The 22,237-nt window shown below is 44.9% G+C and overlaps 1 protein-coding gene across 5 annotated transcripts; it reads left to right on the top strand.

Annotated features, from left to right (window-relative positions):
- The first annotated feature begins 480 nt into the window (after positions 1–480).
- Positions 481–15,687, top strand: Wat (worker-enriched antennal transcript). Of its 5 annotated transcripts, XM_076539189.1 has the most exons (5): positions 481–583; positions 671–799; positions 10,214–10,343; positions 12,544–12,642; positions 15,383–15,687. In XM_076539189.1, exons 2-5 carry the CDS (start codon positions 791–793, stop codon positions 15,409–15,411), a joined length of 267 nt encoding a protein of 88 aa, XP_076395304.1. In that variant the 5' UTR covers positions 481–583; positions 671–790; the 3' UTR covers positions 15,412–15,687. The 5 variants fall into 5 exon arrangements, 4 of the variants coding, with proteins under 4 accessions (XP_076395304.1, XP_012153324.1, XP_003708597.2 ...); XM_012297934.2 differs by having other exon boundaries at positions 559–799; XR_001097452.2 differs by lacking the exons at positions 481–583; positions 671–799 and adding an exon at positions 1,131–1,380 and having other exon boundaries at positions 12,544–13,716.
- Positions 15,688–22,237: the final 6,550 nt, after the last annotated feature.

Genomic DNA, 22,237 nt, shown 5'->3' with positions numbered 1-22,237 from the left:
TACTTTCGATCGCGCTACAGATCCATAACTTTCTTCCCTATTACTTTCGAGATACACCATCGAGCTACTTTATACCGAGAGCCATTATGTACTTTCACGTGGTGATTTTTTAACCGTTACCTCTGAACGTCGTTACGATCCACGCGAATACACCGCCTTCCTTCTGCCTATACGAATCGAAATTTGCTGAGGTTTCGCCGACATCTTCCCTGGCTATAGCACCCTTCGACCGATCGTTTCGAGAAGAAAGAGATCCTCGAAAAGACGACCTTCGTTGTCCAAAAACAACGGCAGCGGCACCAGCATCGATCGAACACGGAATCGAGGCGAACCTTGCGTGCAGCGATCGAAGACACATCGTGTCACGATTTCCCCGAAGCGATCTCTCGGACCGTTCGACGAAGTGGTGCTAGCCGCGAGGCAGGGGTCACCTTGACCATCGTCAAGGGCTTCGATGCCAGAGGGGCTCGGACCCACCTGAAGTCGAGAGGGGCAGGGACAAAGAGTCACGTTGGCCTCCAGCGACGACATATAAGTCCCAGGAACAGCCCCCACCTAGCGTCAAACGTTCCCAGTACGGCAAGTACGTAGCTTGTGCATACACCTACGATCCACCTTAATCGTCACCGTTTACTTTACACGCGATTCTCTTGTCTGCTCGACCTTCCAGGCCAACCGTACCCTGCCGAGGAGCACCATTCTTACTCCGTTCGGGGAAACGTGGATTATCGCTATTTAGTTCCGTTCGTTCGTAACGTTACGATTCGTCGGTAACTGCCTTGTCGACGTCATGAAGACCGTAAGTGAAAAACAGAGATTCTTTTCTTTCTATAAAGAAAGGTCCGACAGCGGAAGCAGAAACGTTCTCGACGAAAAGTGTTTAATTTATAAGGGATGAAATTGCAGGCGAAAAATTGAAGAATGTAAATAGTGGCAAGCTGATATATTCGTGAAAGGCGCGTTGTCGCGTTACGTGTCAAAGAGTAATCGAAATTGTTGGTTGCAGCTTGTTTGTAGTGCAGGGTCAGCAGCGATCCTCGCGCGACGCGGCTCGTCATCGTCTGTTAGCGTACAATTAATTGGAGGGGGCGACTAGATGATTGGAGGGGTAGACTTTCCCGAGAGTAGATCGCACGCTTTTATAGTGAACTCGACTCTTGCTGACTCTGTTCCGTTCGGTCTATCGTCTCGTGGGCAAGCGGAAGATCGTAAACGTTAAACGGCGCGTGTTCGGGTTGCACGCGAACTGATAACTCGCGTTTCGAGTAGAATCGCGGGCCGTTCGGCGGGAAATGAGGTGTACAGTTCGAAACGATCGGAGACGGTAGTTGGACCCAGCCTCGAGGATCGACGCAGGAAACCAGTATGACGTTCTTACGAGTGAGAATAGCTTTATCGATCATCGATCGTTTTAATCGCTTTCGAGCATCCGATTTTTATTCTTCTCTTCTGTTGCGTCGTGTTAGGTTGCTTACGAAAGAATAATTAAATCGCCGTGTCAGATTTCGCTGAGAAATTTCTTCTTAATAAACAGATTAAAAACGAAGGAAACCAGGATACAACGATATTTTCCAATAAAATATAAGATCAGTTTTCGTATTCGGCCAAAGTTTATCGGCCAATTAGCAATGGTTCCTCGCGAGCGCTACGTCGATACTTTCTTTGGGTGATTAAAAAACATTGTCATTAGCAAACCGAGATATATATTTTTTTTTTCGTTGAAGCGGTTATATAAATTAGCTCGCTAGGAGCGGTTCTCCTAGAAACCTTTCACGCTGTGCTAACTTTCTACGTTAACGATTGTGTCTGCTAATCTTGAATTATCGGTTGCGTCCGTTACGTTTGTAATCGTAGTTTGCTTTCTCGCTTCCGAGGCATCGATTTTAATTCCGACTGGAGTTTGGATAAGATCGTCCGATAGAAAAGGGAGAGCGCGCTTGTCTTTTAGTAGTAAAAGTGTGAAAAACAGCAAGTTCGCGAGTTCAGCTCAGACTTTCTATATCCCCGTTTCTGAAATCATACATCGCGAAACGTCGTTTCTCGATATCGATATTTTCGATATCTACGTATCTGTACATCTATCGTCTCTATAATAATTACGAACTGGCTATCAATGTTATTTGCATTGGTAATTTTAACGAGAACCGCACGCGACTTCCTCGATGTTGCAAGTCGGACGAACGAATCGTTTTACTTTAGAGGAGAATACGCGCGCAAATCGGTCGTCGAGTTCGATGGCGACATCCGTAACGCGGATAAACCTCGACAGATCGGAAGTCTATCGTTCGTGATTCGTTTGTTATTCGGTCGAAATACCGACGTGGAAAAATGTTTTGCTTCCTCGGCGGTATCCTCGGCGGTATCCTCGGCGGTATCCTCGGCGGTATCCTCGGCGCGTAGCGCGAATATACGCGGCGTGAAATAGGAAGATGCAAAGGAAGGGAGTATAAGAGGAAGTTGAACGGACTTAAGCGCAGGTAGGAAGAGAGGAAATCCGTAATGTGGACGTGGTTCATTCACGATATCGTAGCCGTCGGCGAGACAGGTTCACGTCCTTGCCCCAGGCTATCGTAGCATTTGCTGTTCGACTAACGCGTCTGCGAGGATACGCTGCGCCGGATTGCTCGACAATTATGTAACGCGTACCGAACCAGTTTGTCGAGTAGACGATCCTCCCAAGTACGTAACCTCCTCTCTCTAAGATTTACGAATTTGACAATTTTCGATTCGAACGTATCTCTCGATATACTTTGATTTTCTATGTCGAACAGGACAAACGATACGAAGACCGTTTACAGCGATAATTACGACCGTTGGAAAATTTCGACAAACTCGCGCGAACAAATCTGACTGGGTTTAATTTGTTCGATTTACTTATTCCAGCATGTCCAAATAGTCACGCGGTCTATTAAAGCGTGATAGATATAAAACGAAAAAGGCTTCGAGTCGGTTCTGGTCACGCGATCCGATCGCTGAGATTCGATAGCGTATTGCGAAATAATTGCCGGGATATTAATCCGCTGTTTCGGTATGATCGTCGACAGGAACTTCCAACGATCCGACGTGGAAAACTTTCGAACGGTGGTGCGCCGAGATTTTCCAACGATTCGACGACCTGTTAAGCAAAATGCATTAGCGAACGCTTTTGCAACGCGAAATAAGAGGTTTCAGAAGTAATATATACTCGTTTCCTCGTTCATTCGTAAGAATCGAAATGAAAATTGTCGACGGCAGGGAATCATCGAATATCGTCGACGAAGAAAGTATCGCTTCCAAAGGAATCGAACGAGATGATTGGTTAGGTTTCGTGCTACTAGTAACGTATCGAGAAGAACGATTAATCGTTCAACAGCTTCCAACTAGTCGTTAGGTTGAAATCGGGGTAAAAAACCGTCTATGATTTCTAGCGATTGCACAAGCACCGTGGTAACAGATTTGAATATTTTCGATCGATTAGAAAAAGATCTGGTGCGTGAACGACACGCGAATCTCGCGATCGTGATTCTCTGCTTTAACGATTTTAAGCGTTTCACGGTACAGTGTTTTTATGCACGAAACAAATTGATAAATTCTTTAGTGTAACAGCGGTTTTTCTCGCGACGAAACCGAAAAAATTATTACGATATTCCGAGCGGAATTTGTCGAAATTTCGATCGAATATCTTCGAAGGCGGTACACGATCGAACGAGCATTCAATTAAAATATCCTTTCGCGCCCTTTTACGCCCTTTTACGCGCAGGGGATATAAATTCTTGTTCGCGGACACCGTCGAATATTTACCAGCGGTTTTGGTGCTTCGCTTTTCCGCCATCCCTAATCGCGAATACATCGACGGCAGTTCTCGTGCTTTCGCCGAACGAAATTTCCCAACGATTCACCCCGGTCTACATAAATTCTATTTAGCCGGCGTTCGCGTTGCCAAGCTCGATTAGTCATACCGTTGAAAGGCCGATTTCATCGATGTTTTATCATTCTTTTGTTCTCTTTTTATCCTCGTCGGCAAATGGTAGCTCCGCCCTACTCCGTAAATCACGCGGCTACGCGTACACGGAGGGAAGAGACAGTGTTCTATTTTGCAAACCTCTCGATGATTCGATGGGGTGCGACAATTGTTTTAACGATTTCCCCTGCGGTCGCAGTTCTTTCTTGTTCAAGCAAAACGCGACGAAGCAGCAGATAGATACCTGTACAGACGCGTTTAAAAAAATTCCAATACCGTTCGAACGTTTAAACGCGAACAATTTTCTGTCGTTGTACACGATCGAGAAACGGTTATCATTTTTCCGATTTATTTAGCATCGGTGACCGGATACGGGCGAGAAATGGCTAACACGTAACGGACGGGTTTCCAAAGTTCGTACTCGGCGATTTAGTAATTAACCTCGTAACTGTTGCGGGAAACGGTATATTCAATTTTATGACTGCTTTCAGAAACAGCGTAACTTTCCTGCTTTCGCGGGAACGCGAACGAATTCGAAAGGAAAGAAGAACACGACCTGCTCGCGATGTCTGAATGATTTTTCGAAAACCGTTGAACGAACGGCAGACGGATTTTTCGTTTAACCGTTTATTTATGTTGTTAACCAGTACGGAGAAATGTTTCTATGCGACTTTTCCTCGCGGTTGTCGAACCGTGTCGGCGCGTGCGATCGGAAGTATCCTTCCCTTTCACGTTCCTCTCGAAAACTAGTTCACCCCTTTCGCGGGTCGATTCGATTACCGGTGATGTAATGCTATCCGGTAACTGCTATCTGGACAAGGTTCCAATTAATTGCCAGTAATCGACCGATCGACCGCAACGTAGGCTTTCTTCCGCAGATAGCTATTCCCTTCGATCTACGTTTCCACTCTATTCGCCTTCTTCTTTTCAAGCGTTTCTCGTTCGAAGCGTTCGATATTCTTTCGACTTTCGATATTCTTCGTGAAATTAGAGAAATCTTAACTAACGAGATAATTTGGTAGTTTCCGAAGTTTCGAAAGTTTTAGAAACATACGGGCATCGTCGCCAGTTGCCTCTATTTTCCGAGCAATTTCATACGAAGCTCGTCTCGAGTAGAATACGGTGTTTGAACGATAATATAGCTTTCACGGAAGTCGGCTCGCGTGAACTATACGTCGAAGAATGTACGTGTACAGGTATTACGGTAAACGGGTCATAAGTGTTACATGTATAATACATAATGACATCGTGGGTTGGTTGTTAGTTCAAACATCGATATAAATACTTCTTACGGAAGATTGTATGTCCTTCGAACGTTCGCTAAAATTCACGCTCGAAACGATTCGCTTGAAAACGAGCGAATAAAAGGTTAGTTCGATGCGACGTATCGTTCCGCCTACCGATTCGTTATATTTATTGTACTCGACAAGAAATTCTTTGAAAGTCTTTCGTTTTAGACGAGCTCGTAAAACAAATAGAACATTTCTTCGCGACAGCCAACTACGTGTGTAAAACAGTTGATTTTCACGCGTGTCTTTTGTCGCGCAACGTACATACGTATGTACAAGGAATGCACGTACGTTACGAGCACGCGAGATTACACTTGGAACAGAATCGTTGCAACACGCCCATGTGTTGCTCGTAGACAATGTTACCGACTCTTACTTTCATGTTGCATGTGCACGATGATATTCGTTAAATAACTCTCCTAAATTGATCGTTCTTTTCCCGCCCAACCACGGAAGAGGTCTATATCATTTATTCGAAACTATTAGAAACGTTTTTTGACATTTAGTCGGGAATCGTCGAAAATGAAAATTTGAAAGGACGAGATATAGATACGATGGAAAAATTTTGATTGTTTCGCGACGAAAGAAGCGTCGGAGGATCGGTAACGATTTTCACGATTTTCCAAGTTTCGTGGGGCGTGTTGCAAGCCGAATTTACGACGCGAGTGTCTAATTTCCACATCGAGAACGATGCATAGAAGGGAACGCGATGCATTCGTTGCACCGTTGCATTCGTGTTTGCATAACCTATGGCTGAAAATCGTCTACCTTCTTTTGTTTCGCGTTTCAATTTCGACTTAACAATCTGTATCGCTGAAAATTTGAAAGCCGTTAAAATAACAGGTAATTAACGTTACTCTCTCGATTTTGACCAACCTGTTTGGTTTGTGCGAAAATTCGAAAGCGCGCTTTGCCGCGTAATTCGTATTACGATAAAAGATGTTTGATCGGAGATTCGCGTCACGGTGATGCCGTGAAAGAAGGAAATCGTGTCGGTTTATTTCCCGTGAAACTCGGTCCGAGGCTCGTTTTCGACGATAGCCGGTACAATTGTGCAACGGACGGAATAATCAAGATCGAACGTTCAGAAAATGCTGACTGAAAATTCTCCAGCGAAACGAGGAGAAACCCCTAATTTCGAGCTACGGAATTCGTTAGTGATGGCAAGATGGAGGAGTAGGGAACTTCTAACCGGGGAAATTGTATAACGCCTGTGTAATAATTTCGCGAACGTGTTTCAAGAATATACCTGCACAGAAACAAAAGGCCATTGTGGCGTGACCGAACACGGCATCGTTCCAGGGATCTTGGAAGACACTCTTGGACGGATCTCGCGAATACTAGTTGTAAGATTCCTCTAGTCGGCTGCGGTCATTTTCCTCTCGACTCTCTAATCTCTAAGCGATCTCGTAACGAGCGTTCGTAACGTAAGCTCGAAACGTAATTCGGAAAGCCTACTTCCATTCTATCCACACGCGCGCGCGCGCGCGCACACGCACACACCTGTATCGACAGAGCCGAAACGTAAGAAAAATTTTCGTACGAAGCGAAAGTCGAGTCGATCGCGATCTCGTCCTAAACGCGGCACGATTCTCGCAATCGTAGCGAGGGATTTCGTTGTTGGCGATGGGCCAGTTATTGCGCGAAAGGGGGACCAAAGGTGTTAGAAAATGAACGTGTTCGTGATTAGAAAGTAGGACGACTTGGCTATTGGGTCTACGTCGCCGCTTTCGTGTCGTTCCTTCGCAATTATCGATATGTAATCTTCGTTGGATACTGTCCTCTGACCCACAACGATATGACGCCAGACTTCGAAATTCGAGCTAAGTTAACGAACGCATATTTCGTTATGTTCCTCGCGAAACCGAATATTTCGATCGCGTTACGGATTACCGTGATACGCCTAATTTGCTCGCTGCTCGACGAATCATTATTTATTAGAACCGTTTACGAAACAAGCTGAAACGACCAATTAATGGATTGAATATTTTTGCACGACGTCGGATAAAAGTCATCGTACTTTCGTTTATCGTACCCGTTTCTCCATTATGCAACGACGCATCCGGCTTCTAGATGCGACTGAATCGCTACGATCGTTATTAACGACGTAGAAGTTGGTTCGAAGAAACGGGAAGGAACAGCCTGTTCCATCGACGTTAAACGCGGAAGCATTCGAGTCTCGAGTGCGATCGAGCGTTATGCGCTCGAAGATGCATCGCGCATCGAGAAACTCGAGACGCGGTTCGCTTCTGTTCCGAACAATCGATAATACTTTACGCTTTTCCTGGCCGGTGTTACGTAACCGTGAAATTATGTATAGAGCGCACGAAACGTATAGAAACGGCAGAAAAGTATTTTGCTTCGAAAACTAATAGAATAGTATAAAGTATAGATTCCTTAAGCTCGAATTGATTCTAATTCTGATTCTGCTTGGCAATGATAATTCCAGTCTTGCTTACGAGTACTGTAGTACGTACTTGGAAAAAACTGGCATTAATGCACGTACTGTGCTACGAGTAAAACTAGTTCAGCTTCTGATTCATTGAAGGAACACGTAATCTCTTCGACGAACTGTGGAAAAAATTCCAAGAATCTTACGTCCGAGTTTCCCTTAAAGCGGAACCAACGCTGCTTGTTCTTTTAAAGCGGCCGATCTTCGTCCCTTTCGTCGTAACGTACGAAGACGTTAAAAGCAGTCGAAAGATTGAAAAATATCTAGGTACGTAGTTAATTGGCCAACGAAAATTTGATCGAACGCATCGAGATTTGAACGTTTACGATTTATTTCGCAAGCAACTCAAGGCATAAATTACTCGGTGTTTGCTCGGCAAGCGTGTACGCGCGATTCTCCTCGCGATTATCAACGCGCGTTGGCTTAAGTATCACTACCGCGTGATCCGTCGTCACGGTGCACGCACATGTGTGCCGCGGTTTGTGGGCGACCTCGTGCCTTCGTACCTTACAGTCCAACACCTCGCGACTCGAACATCGCCGCTAGTTCCATTTTTTTTCCGATCCTCCTCTTCTTTTGCCGTATTTTCGATACCGTGCGCGACCTTCTTTTTTCGATTGATCGTCGACTAATAATCGATATGTCGTAACAACGAGGCTTCCTCGAGCGGGACGTTCCAGTCTGGGAACACGATTATCGCTCGGTTTCATGATCGTTGGAGAAAGTTATGGTTATACGTGTACGATCAGGTTTCTCAAACGTTTTTGCTACTCTTAACTAACCTATTGAGAAATGAATATTTTAAAAAGGAAGAAAAATCGCTTTATGACATCGCATCCAACGAACGAATATTTTTCTTCAAGTTTCGATAATTGAACCTCCTCGGAATTACGTATCGTTACGTTCTTATCGCTTTTCGATTGTTCCGACGAAGGCCTATGTCACGCACCGATTTCATATTCTTCCTCGGTTAACGTCTATTTACGATTGCATAAAGGAAAATAAAATGTTCTCGTATTTATAATTACGAGACTGAATCGACTGCATTCTACCAGGTATACCAGGTATACATATGTATATTCCAGATACTTTGCTGTCCTTGCATTCGCTCGATTACCTCGACCTTGCTTTCCTATCTACCAGTTATTCCCGATGTGAAATTTACCAGACTCCAAGTTTCGAGTGCTCCTCGCAAGTAATTCTTCTGAACCGATCGACGAAAAGAAAAACCGTTCAACTTCCTGTCATCGTTTTTGCATTTTTTTCGCAGAAGGCTGCTCGAAGGAAAATACCGATTGTTTTTACACCATTCTTTCGAGCATGCAAGAACGAAGTTGATAAGTAACAAACGCTAGTACAGGGATCAATTAAACATGGTTAATTAAGGTTTCGAAGTAATCTGTACGAATCACCGTACCTATTATAAACGTGTATCGTCGACGACCACGATTCACACGTTCGAATAACAATTAAACTCCTTGACATTGTGTCAAGCTGGGAGGAAATCGCGTGGCGATTACGTGTCTCTCTGTTCACCTTGCTTTCAGCGCGAGAAAACCGATAGAAGAATGAAAACGCGGTGGCGCGGCTTACTTAATAACGATAATCAGCATGATCCGAGCACGCAATTATTCGTTTGCTCGTTATGTCCGTGTCCATGGAATCGTAAAGTCTCGTAACGATTTCATCAGGTTTTACGTAACGATCGGTTCAATGAAAAGATTCATCATCGATCGATTCGACGACTTCTTTAAAGACGTAAATTAGCGACGCGTAAATTAGCGAATTTGAAATTCGATAATTCCAATCTATACGTTTGCCAGCACGACCTACCACGTTGCATTCGGTCGGTTTACTACGCGTTAACAAGACAGTGTTCCGTAAAGCACCTTCGTATTACACTTTGCTCTCGCTCCGTCGTAATTCATCCCCGGCTAATTTATTAAGCCGACGCTCAACGAGGAAGGCGAATGGTAGCGAAACTCGAACAAACTTTCTGTTCGAATAGAAACGTCGGCGAAAAGTAACGGTATTTTAAACGAACGAGAACCCGGCTGCTGATTTTATTCGCGGTATATATTGGACCATAAATTCTCCGCGGCGATTGTTAACCGACGAACCGCTCGTAAAAATTGTCACGTAGTAGCCACAGTCGAATGGCGAATACACGCGATTCCATCCGATCGCGTATTAATCGGTCTTTTTGCGACCTTAATAGTCGCTTTGATTCCGGCTGCTACGGAATCGAATCGAGTCGAGTCGAATGGAACGTTACGGGCTCTCTCTAGAGACGGAATTGAAATTATAATCGAAAAGCTTTCGATTTGTCGAGTAAATTATTTATGATCGCGATTCGGTGCAATTCGAAGTTCCTACGCAATTTTCGTCGAATCACTCGCCAATCGAGGATACTTAATTGGGTCGATTCGAAAACGCCCGTGTATTAATATGAATAGAAAGGAACGTTTAACGAGAATTTTCTTCGCACGAGGTGGACGGTTGGTCGACTAACAGAGGAAATTGATGTTGCAGACAATTCTGGTGACGTTGGTGATAACGGTGTTGGCAGTGGCTTCGTCGCAAGACTACAGTCAACTCTTCGCAGGATTCGGACCGTATCTAGGCGAAACTTCGGCGATGAGAGATCCAAGATCGAACAGAGGTAAGTATCGGACAAGTTGTCGTATTTAGGCTGCTCGTTGCCATTGATCGAGTAGTTGAAAATTCGCGAACAAACGAACGAACAGAGGATAATAAATAAGAACGGCGCAGTCGATAGGTCGATAGTTTCCTTTCTAAGAAGCAAGTTACGAACTCGATTCCGAATCACTGGGAGAAATATGCGGAGTAACAGCGTACGCCATTGTTCTTCGGAACCTTCGATTCTCTCCTGACAATGTCCTTTTTCATTTACCTTCGCTATTTCGCGCGGCAATCTCTGATTACGATCTAAACGCTGTCAAAAGCGATCTCGGTGACGAGAATTGGTTTCGCGAGTTCGCCTACTAATTAAATTCTGTCCACGTTGTTGGCGAGCCACGGTGCGATTGTAAAGTAGATTGTCTTTAACCTCCGTAGAAACGAACGACGAGGAAGAAGGAGTCGTACGAGATACGCGTCGGTATCCTGCGAACTATACTTCTGCTCGGAACAGGTTTACGAACACGCGATTAGCATCTGCCGATCATTACCGGATAATAGACTGGAAAGAAAAGGAAAGTTCCTATTCGTAAATATTAGAGTCCTATTTTTCCTCGATAATCGGTCCTTGCTTCCATCGTTTAAACGATCGCGCGAGAGATGCGGGAACGAGTACTTCCTGTCTTCCACTTTTCATCCAAGGCCGTCTCGTGGATCTGACATTTAACCGACACACGCGTCGATCTACTCGTAAACAGGATACGCGAGCCTCGACGGATGCCAAGTTCAAATCCTCTAGCAATAAATGTCGGTAACTGGCTAAAGAAATGCTGACTTGCACTGTTATTATCGATCGTGCTTCTAGGGCTCGTACGATTAAGATTTTTACCGAAAACTGCTTTCTTTTGCACCGCGGTAGACTCTCGGCACACGTAGCGACACGGAACGAGATTTTTTTAGATAACGCTGGACTATTGTAGACGACGCGGACAAACTGACGCATCGCCTGTTACGATCCGTGAAATCCGACAGTTAGGAAATCGATACGAGTTCGACAACGTTACATAATTGAAATCACGATCATGATCATAATCAGAACGTGGATCGAAAAATAAAGATCGAAAGATAATTTGATGCTGGCCGATCACCTTTTTTAATTGTCCGAATTGATTCGTCGCGTCGGTAGAATTTCGCAATTACTTTCTGCGCAACGATAACGGTCGCACCGATTTTCTTGCGCGTTGATTGAGCGCCGTTACGCGAGCATTAGCGCGATCGATAATCGATAATCGACAATCTGCAAAATTACTTCCTGATTAGAAAGGATTTCCAGCTTGTTTGCCTTGAAAAGCAATTGTTAAGATTATACAGGTAGTCGAGATTCTCGTATATAAAGTTTGCTATATGTAGAAAAGCGATTTACGGCTAGATCGTCTATAGTTCGTGGTAAGCCGTATTTTCCTTCCTGCGAGTGCCGACTAGCGAAACTCGCCTCTGTCGATAGTTGTCGAACAGAAAAGTCCACGTTGCACGGTAAGAAAAATGTGTCGAGATGATTAGAATTGATCGTGACCGAACGAAACTTGGTCAAACATCTTCGTAAAAAGCTAACAACCCACTGAACGAGTTAACGATCGTGAAATGCTTTTCTAATCGCACCGATGATCGATTCCGATTCCGTTTAATCAACGACCGTGAAGGTTGACTCGATTCTTATATAAAGAATTTCGCGATTCCGGAATAATTTCTTTCGATGTATTATTCTAGTCGATAAATATCGCAAATAATCGAGTTTAAAATTACATAGATATTTAATCGATACACTGTGTATTTAAGTAACGATGATTCGATTCGACGAACGGGTAACGAGCCCGGATCGAAATATGTTCGCGATTTTTCATGAACGTTGTACCCGATGAAAATTCCAGCGGTGAGTTGAACCGATTAACGATACGACTCGACGTATCGATCGAGCGATCGCGAGAAAATACGGTATAGCAAATTATACGCTCTACCGGTTAAAATTATCAATGAAATATTTAACTTTCGTAAACAAGTCTGGAAAATTTGGTAAAAACGATTTTGCGTTGCTCGAATTATCTATATGTATCGGTCTATATACGTTACATACATATATCGGTTTTTCTATCGTTAAATGTTTACTAGAAAGGCGGAATTTGATAAGAGAAACGAACGATCGGTTTGAAATACTTGTGTCGCAGGTCCAGTGTTATTTCCACCGGGGCCGCCACCGAACTCCGCGGACACGAGCGGAGTGATTGTGGGCGCGAGCGGATACGGATTCGTGCCACCCAACCCAGGTAAATCGTCGATCGGATTCTGAGCCGAAACGCTTCTCTCAGACAAGATACGCAACAAAGTCAACGAGTTTGCTCTTAACACCAAAGACGAAGATTAACTTTCGGGGTGACACTAACCCCTAGCACTTATCGCTGTTACATGTGCACCTAACTTGTGAATAAAACGCTATTTATTTGTTACCCAGCCACCCTTTTCCTCCAACAAATACTCGAATATCGTTCTTTTATACATTTATTTCGCGTTAATCGAAATATATAGAATAGAAAGCTATCTGTTTATTTTTCACCGACGGTCATTGTTCTCGGCAACGTTCGCGAACGGTTCTCTTCGCCCTTTGCTACTAACTTGTCATGCGCTAACGAAACGCTAATTCACGCTAACTCGTCCATCGCGGGCGGGCGTTTGCCAGTCAAAGTGCGATTAACGCTTTACGAATAAGACGGAAAAGCGTAGGTAAGCGATTGGTTGCAATAACTCTATCGATACAGCGCATCTTTACAGCGACTGCGACAACTTGTAATTCAAAATTACAACGTGCGAATATAACGAACGAAAGTTTATCGCCGATAATAGCAGTAGTACGAAACAATAAATAGAAATACCGAGTCGCTCCATCCCCTGACATTAATCATAGGTTCTCCTACAAACCGAAGAACCGAAGCTTCCGCTTCTGGGTTACGTTCGATGCGGAAACGAATAGAGAGAAACAGAAGATAAGGAAGAGAAAGAGCAGCGGGCGAGAGAGAAAGAGAGAGAGAGAGCTATACCGGTTTCCTCGAGGAAGATTCAACCTTGGAATCCGCTTATAAGAACGAAACAAACAGACGGGGGTCAGTGAAAGTGATTTCATTGGCCTCGTGACTTAAACTCGTTTACGCGTAACCTAACTTGAGCTACTTCGCGAGGCGTAATAGGTGTTACGAGGTCGTTCGGGTCCATGGCAAGGTCGTTTCTTTCGGCGAAACGATGAAAATCCGATCTCTGACCGAAGACCAACGTTACGCGCGTCCACGGTCAAGTTCGTCGTTTTAAAAAGTTTCTTTTCTTCGGTCGATCTGAACGAGGGCATTGCGGTGAATATTTTTCTTTTCTTCTTAGTTGCGTGTCGAACATATTCGACGACATAAAACGAACCGGTAAAAAGCGGTAAAATCGAACCGAGCTTGTAAAAATAAATCGGTGCGCAATATACAGGCAGCGATCTCGGCGAGAATCTATTTTTCGAGCGTTTTATGCTCGTTAATGCACGTAAACGCGGCACGAGAGAACGTAAATCTGCGGAACAACCGGTGATTAACCGGTGGCTAAGAGGGTAAGAGACGCGTTAAAAGAGGCCGAAACTCGGTGGGAATGGTCCGCCTGTTCTATAGAGATAATTCGAAAGATTAATTCGCCGCGCGGTGGCCAGATAACGGGCGTAAAGCATAATTTAATTGAACCGCGTAAAAGTTGACGCGTCCGCTGTCTCGTTTTCGTTAATATTCGCGACGAAAGTGGCTGTTGCTAATATCGGGATCGTCCACGACGTTGTTTCGCGGCGTTCTAACCAGGCAACTGGCTCTTTAGGGTTTTTAAGGGACGATTGGGTGTCGTTCGAGCGAAATAATTATCCGAGGGGGACGCATAACGACGGACTGAAAACGAGGAGGAGTTCGTGGAAACTGCGAACAGACGAAAAACGACGCGATTCTCTTGGTGTATCTTGAGAAATTCGACGTTGATGCTTCCTCGAAATCGAATCGATGGAAGAAGAGGAGTAATCTCGACTAGTCGCGTCGTGCTCTGGACGCGCCTGCCCTGGAGGGGCAGAAATTTACGAACGCGTCCAGGCACAACCCTTTCGACCGCTTAATGGATCCCAACGTCTCCCCTCTCTGTTCTTCTCTACGCTGGTTAACTTTATTGTTAACGTCGCGGTTAGCTCGATGTGCACGCGCTGCCAGAAAAGCGAGCACTTACCAGTGAAATGAAAAGGACAAGGACGAAGGGAATAGCTCGAAGGTGACGAGGGTCGCGTAATTAGCAGCTTTGAAGTGGTCCCCTGGACGATTTCTCGTTAGACACGGTCAGGTGTCCCGATGATTACTCGCGAGAACGGGACTTGGCTAATTGGCCACGAGATGAAAATTAAACGCGGAGAGCTTGATCGAGGTAGGAAATCGGTGAAATATTTGTTTCTTCTCGTTAACCGGTTCGCATTCGCTTGCCTTAAAATCGATACGCTCGAAACGACGCGACGCGACGCGACGCGACGGAGCGGAGTCCTTTCATCGGAATCGATACGGTCCCTTCGGTTTCCTGGATAACCCTGTAACAGAGGAATGTTCCTGGCGGCAGAATCCTCGGGAAATGAAGGAACTTTTGTTTGGAGACACGCTTGTAGCCCTGGTTGCGAAAGTTTGCGCATTGGTCGCCGACGAAATCTAGGGTCCGTTTGCTTTTGCCGAGTTGCGGCGTGTTCGACCGACTATTTGGGAAGCTTGTTCTCTCTCTGGGGAGGAAATTTGATGTCGGTTAGAGGTACCAAAGGGATTTCGACGAGATTTTTCGCACGGCCGTAATGTTTACAAGTTTTCGAGGTTTCGGCAAACTGGAAAGGCGGTGCGAAAAGAATTTCCTTTCGACCGCGATAACCCACGATCGAGTATTCGTAATCAAGAATAATTGCAGTCCAACTATTTTTCTGCGAAATGGAGAGGTTCCAAGAAAATTACGATGAAATAATGCTTTCTGTTGCAGCTTTCTACAGGTACTTTTACTACAAGTAGTGGATAACGTTGGATAGAAGAGCATCCGATCGCGGCGTACATCACCGTGACGAGGAAACGAGGTATTCTCGAAAGGATTTGGTCAAAATGTTGGTGCGAAAGTTGGAAGAAAATTCTACGGTGGACCGATTTAGGAAAGAAGAACTTTGCGCTCGTAACGGAACGTGTCGACAACGATACATCTCGATACACGTGGAAAAATATCCAACCATTATAATATATGCGTTGTTAATGTTTAAAAATGTTTTCATAAATGGCGGTGCAAGCCGAAACGTTCGACAGCCTTTTAAATCGATTACCCCAAAGAAAAAAGTTCTCGCACGAAAAATTTCATTCCAGGTTGCTTATTTCCTTTTTAACCAGCAACCACACTATCTCCCACGCTATAAGATTCCAGCGAAATCTCGGTTACGTTTCATACCGTTTACTAAAAATACGACTATTCAATTTATCATCGCGAGTTCTCAGCGTTCTTCAAAGGTATTGTCCCATACGCGTTCGTTTAAATTATTTAATGCCAGCGATCTTCGCCTTTGCATCCTCGAACCGTTTGTCTTTTCATCGAACTTGAAAATTCTCTTCGATTTCGATCGATTCTTTTCTCGCGACGATAGAAATCGATGAACTCGGAACTAAAAGTTTTAACCGTAAATCGCGTAACAGGCTCGATTAAGAAATACCGTGCGATCTGTGCAAGAGCAGGCGATCGAGTGACAACCGAGAAATCGAGCATCGATCGTGAATCCTGCGAATAAATTGTTCGTTAACTGCGGACGAACGATTAAATACACCGTAGAAAGAAAGAAATCGTTTCGAAGCGAGTGTTACCGCCATAACGGTCTTACGTCATATCTTGATCGATCGTTAGTCGTGGCTGCACTTGAAAACGAAACGAGGAAAGCGGGGGCGATGAAGTAACGAACTCGATCGTCGCTCGCGAACGGTTGATCGTCGCTCGCGAACTGTTCACCAGTCACGGTTAATCAACGTAGATCTAACAGCGTAATATCGGCAATTGTACATATACGATGTATACTGGCGCAATAAAGTATATTTGTTGTTGAACCCGGACCAACACTTCGTAACGCGTTACGTCACGATCGTGGAAGAAAATGAACGGCGCTGAAAGGACGTAATGAAATTTCATGCAGTCTCGAGGATATTCGAGAAAAAATTGCCACGAAATCGTGAAACAGCTAGAAGAAACGATTATTGATCCTTTCGTTGCGAAACATGGTTACAGGACAATGGCAAACGTTATTGCTAGGACGGATATCGGCGCGGTTACGGTATCGAGACGTGCCAGATTCTCGAAGGTAAGCCGTTCGAAATTTTCAGAAGGCGGACGCACTGTACGCGTAATTACGCTAACGAGTTCCGTACCGGTGATCTTGGCTAATCCGATTCCAATAATCGGAGGTAATTAGTTGACGGCGCCGCGTTCCATTCGATCGTGGTAGAGAATAACGTCGACGCTACCGATGGGAATAGAATCGTGGAGGACTGTATTCTAGTAGAGTATCTTCGGACGAGCGAAGAATTAGACAGGTTGGCAGGAGATTCGAAAGCGTGCAGAGAACGTTAATGCGTCGCTTTATCCCATGGGAAAACGGAATCGTACGAAGCTAATGGCTGAATCAGCACGGTTAATCTCTTCCTTCGTAAATCATTAACGAGACGTCCGTCGGATCGTTAAGATCTACTCTTTGTCCGAGTGGACACATTGACATTTTAATTATGAATATTCTGTTGGGGGAACGTAAGAAGCTCCATCCTTATCTATTCTTGTCTCGAACGAGCCAAATTGAACCGAGACATTATCGAATACCGACTAATTTATCGCCAAACGAACGAATTCTTAATGGACACGAAATTAAATTAAACGTTTTCTTTCGTAAAATGTTCGATAACTCGAACCCCCTCGTAATTAGAACCCGAGTTAGTTGGTTACGCGTAAAACGAATTTAGAAATATTCGGAAGTTCGGCCAAAAGCGCGTTTACGATAAATCGGAAACAGAATCGATACAATCAAGCGAAATTGGCGTAGTTGCGTTAGCAGAAACGGACAAAGAGAAAACGGGGGGAGAAAGAGAGGAGGGTTAATAACGGAAGATACGTGCGCGGATCGCGAGGGAAAGCAACAATTCCCAATCACAGACGGTGTTTCGTGTCCCGACTATAAACTCGCATAATTCTGGAGTTGTTCGAACGCGCGTAGACGCGCGCAAAAACTCGCTTCGTTAATATCTCTACTTTAACTACTTTTACCCTGTTCGACGATCGGTATCGCTAGTTTCCAGTCCGTCGAACGAATAGTCGAGCAAATTCAATTAATGCGGAATCGATGCTGTTCTTTCCTTTATTTTTAACGATTCTTCGTCGAAACGAAGAACCTCTACGTCGGTAAACAAACGAGAACCACTTCCGTTCTGATTCGAAGGTAATTTGTATTTTCGCGATAATCTGGTTCGACCGGTTAGAAAATCCAAGCGAACAGGCTTGGATCGAAAATGCGCGTGGATTATCTGGTCTGACACGTTGCCCGATTATTAGTTCGCCTTATTTCCTTGTTACGTAATCGAATTAATCGCACGTGATCTGGCGTAAACCGCGGACCTACTTCGCTGACCGAGCGTACAGACTCGCTATCGAGAATATCGTAGTCGTCGTAAGAAAAAAACGATCGGTGTTCGATCGCTTCCGTAAACCCGTCGATGACAATACAGAATTTCGAGAAGAAATTTTCTTTCGAGTGAACTCGTCACCCGTGTCGAAACTTTCGAAACGATTCGGCCCAGAATGTAATCGAAGCGAGAATTTCCATCCTGGAGACAGAATTTTTTGACGATCGTCGAAAAGCATTGTTCGCGAACCAGTGAATCGTCGAACGAAACGTTGATCGATTACGACGAGATCAAGATCGTGGTCGCGGAGTCATCGTAATGTTTCGACGAATTCCAAACGTATCGAAAATCAAATTATTATAATTATATTATAATCGGGGACTTATTGTCCGATCGAAATAAGTTTCGGAGGAAGACGAAGTAGCCGAGACTAGAACCAAGAAACGCTCGCCTTACCATCGAGACGCGATATCGATTCGAACGAGCCTAAAGGATTTTACGTTGACCGCCAGGTGCCGCTTACTGCATAACGCTTCGAACGATTTTCGTACGATCAACTTTCGCGGCAAAAGTATCTCATAGCCGGACGAGTACCTTCGATATTAACTTCTTCCGATACGTTCGATTCCTGCAATTATTCTACTCGAAGGATATTCGTATTTCGAATAAAATCTGTATTCGCGTCGATCTCTGATTCGAGGAAGAAAAATATTTTTTGCCCGATAACGAGTCCGAATCGTAGGAAGACCGTCAGTTGCCGGTATCGTCAGGTCGACGACATGAAATCACGTTAGCGAAACGGCGAAGCCTATCAGTCGGGTTCTGGGGTTCGAAGTGTGGTTCTAGGGACAGGCTTTTAAAGCCCTTGACGCGATTACGTTCATTTTAGGAAGGTATTAGGTGTCTCGTTCGTTTTTTTATTCGTTAACCGCGTCGAAACGCGATTTTTCCCAAGTTCCGAATTCTCTTTATTCGAAATTTCGAGATTCGGAAATTCGACGGCTCGTTTGGACTCGGATTCGATCGTGTCGCGCGAAAATGCGAATCCAACCATACCGATGTTCGATGGTTCGTAACGAAAGTTTCCGTACGTCCCATTGATTTCCGCCAGGCAGCAAAGATAAACCAATCCTTTTTCCCTTAACGGAAGGAAACTGGCAGAGGGTGGGTTAGTTTGGAGAAAATCCGCGAGCAAGAAGGGCCGAATTCATTATTAAAAAGCTAGAACGAAGGCAGCCGCCCTTTTCATCTTCCCTTCGGAAGCTGGTGCATCAATATTCAAGCGACGATGCGCCTCTTCGTATCGCGACAATGTCAGGTAGTTTACTTTATATTTCACAACACCCTGCCATCCATCCATTGCTCCCCTTGCATGGTTATAAGATCCTTATCGCGTCTATTCAAAGGCCTTCGTGCGAGCCTGCGAAAATAGAGATTCGGTTCTCTTTCCCTTTCGCTTCTTTCCTTTCTTTCTTTCCGGCTCGACTCTCTTCCTCGACTAAATCCTACCGGGGATTGCTACAAAGGGCCTCCCTTCCGGTCTACGTTGCCACCACGATTTCGATACGATTTCGTGTCTCGAATCGAAGATTCGAAAACAACTGCTAGGCATCGCGAAACTCGCCGTGCCAGGTTTAACAATTCTTTATCATCGAAGTTACCAGCACTTTTTTCACCGAGGTAGACTGGCTCCCGTACCTCCGTTAACGGTACAGTTCCTCGCCATTCGAGAAGAGAAAGTGCAATATTTTTAGGAACTCGAAGAATATTTTAGAAGCACTCGGCTACCAGACAATTGCCGTTTTCAACGACGACGCGAAATCCTCTTTGCAATCTAGTCTAATTGAATATTCGCAGAGCGGAGTGCTTAAGAAGGGAGTCGAAGGATAATCGGGATTACTCGCTAGAACGCGGTGCGTGGATTTATGTTTTATCCGCGTTCACGGAAAGCTTCTCTATATTAAACGACTTCCTCCTTTCGCCTCGCGTCTTTACGAATTACGTTTAACTCCCCGCGAGATTCTATGAAAGTTTTACGTTTCGATTCCGTGCCAATGCACGAATCGGTCTACGGAAACCTCCGAGGAGCGATTCGACGGATTTGTAGCAAAGATTCGAAATGATCGAGAGAAATTGCGGTTACGCTGTCTCGTGCGACGAAACGATACGTAACAACGCTGTAGAAATTTAAAGCGAAATATTTCGAAAAAGTTTCGAGCGACCAACGAGATCGTAAGAGTTCTAAAATAAGTACGGAAAGTACGAAGCGTCGATTAAGAGAAAAAAAGATTTACGAGCGTAATTAGAGTCTGGTGAACGTTTCGTTGAATTTTAGTGGTAATTATCGAAGTTTCCGCGCCACGGGTCCAACACTGCTATTGGACGCGACGGGACGCGACGAATTTTTATTGCGAGCACTGACATTTACGAGAGGGAGCAAGCTCGCGAAGGGGGAAGTATCGAACGAAGAAACCACCTAGAAGCAATTAGTCGTAAATGTCCCCGTGACACGGTATCGCTACGGTGACGCGCTACTGTTTTTCGAGTTCGACGCGTTACTTTTTCTTCGATGATTTTACGTCGATTTTCGATAACGACCTTTCTATAAAACGTTCTGTATCGAGTCTTACGGCGTATCGAATTAAAAGTTGAACTTTCGCGAAAACATCTAAATATACGTTTCATCGATAGCCAGGAATGTCTGATTTTGATCAATCGCTATTCGCTATCGAGCAAAAACACGATTCTCGTTCAGGAACATCGTCGAACGATCAATTTTCGATCACGCGTCGAAACGTTGAATCGGGCTGAACTGGTAGAGAAGTAAAAATAAAAGGAGAGATCGGAGGTCGCGAAATGGGAAAATAATTTCTCTCCAGACGGTGTTGGCGTCGTCGTTAACCCATTAACGCATCGATCATGAAGCAGAATCGTGCGGGGGCGAGATACCGTGACTACACGCGAGGCCAATTTTTATCTGCTTCGTTTTGGTCCCTTTACCTTTCGCCTTGGTTTGTTTCTTTTTTTCTTTTTATTATCCAACCCTGAGGGAAAACGCTGAACGAAACAAAGAAGTATCGTAAAACCGGTCGTAAAAGTGGTGCAGATAAAACGTAGCTGCAGCAGCTGTATACCGTGTCGCGATACACGGGCTATTCGCGTGGAAAATAAAGAACCGTGGCGTGGCGCGATAGAAGGAACGCTGGTACGTTTCGAAAAGGAAAACGAAGAAGATAGCGGCAGAAAGAAACAGAGAAGATCGAAAGAGAAGAATTCGAAAGCGACGAGGTTAGCGGCATCTTGCGCTTGTCACGAATATCGTAATAATATTTGCTCGTCCGTGGCGCAATAACAGCTCCGCGAGACTCCGAGACGTTTATATTTAGCGGCGAAACGGTCGAACGGAGCTTGCACTGGTCATCCGTCTAACCACGAATCACTTATCTACCGATACGATCGCGACGAGCGTGTAACCTCGCTTACATCGACATTTTTCGGAAACATCTCAGGGAACAGGAGCAATAAAAATGTCCGTCCCAGAGGGCGTTAATAACCACGTTCGTGGCAAAAGAGGAGAACGATTCCGTTATCGGGACGCCTGTTCTTCGTGTACTCTCCTCTAATCACTTCCAGAAGCATTAATAAATTGTCCCCTAGGGGGCGTATTTTCTTTCGTTTCTACCCTTGACGACGATGTTATTATTGTTTGCTTATACCGTCGAGGAGGGGAGAACGATCCGCGTGGAGAGGAGAAACAGGAGGAAAGAATGGAAGAGGGAGGAAACTCGGTTTCTCCCCGATTTCGAGCGTGTCTCCGCTGGTTTCCGTGGTCGTGGAATAACGTTGGAGACGATTTACGGTTAGGCAACGCGTCGTAATAACCGATTTAAGCCCGACCGTTCGGCCTGATCCCGAGTTACGAGGACCCGGCGACGATTTAGTCAATCGTACCGCCATAATAATGTCGTAATATCGCGTACCGGCACGCGGACACCGTACTTGTAAGCCAATAATAAACGAGTTTATTGTTCGAAACAGGCACTCGCTGACTAACCGGCTTCGAAACCGTGTAAGCAAGAGCAGGAGAGGGAAGGTTGATAGATCGGCGAAAGGGTTGCGTCGTTCGTGGAAACGGCGTTAAACGGCTAGGTTCGTCTCGATTCGAGGCAACGCGAATCAGCGGGGAACTCGCGTGCGAGAG

The sequence above is a fragment of the Megachile rotundata genome, chromosome 13 (genome assembly GCF_050947335.1).
Source record: "Megachile rotundata isolate GNS110a chromosome 13, iyMegRotu1, whole genome shotgun sequence".
Lineage (NCBI taxonomy): Eukaryota > Metazoa > Arthropoda > Insecta > Hymenoptera > Megachilidae > Megachile > Megachile rotundata.
The sequence above is the reverse complement of the archived record's forward strand: the minus strand, read 5'-3'. Positions and strand labels throughout refer to the sequence as shown.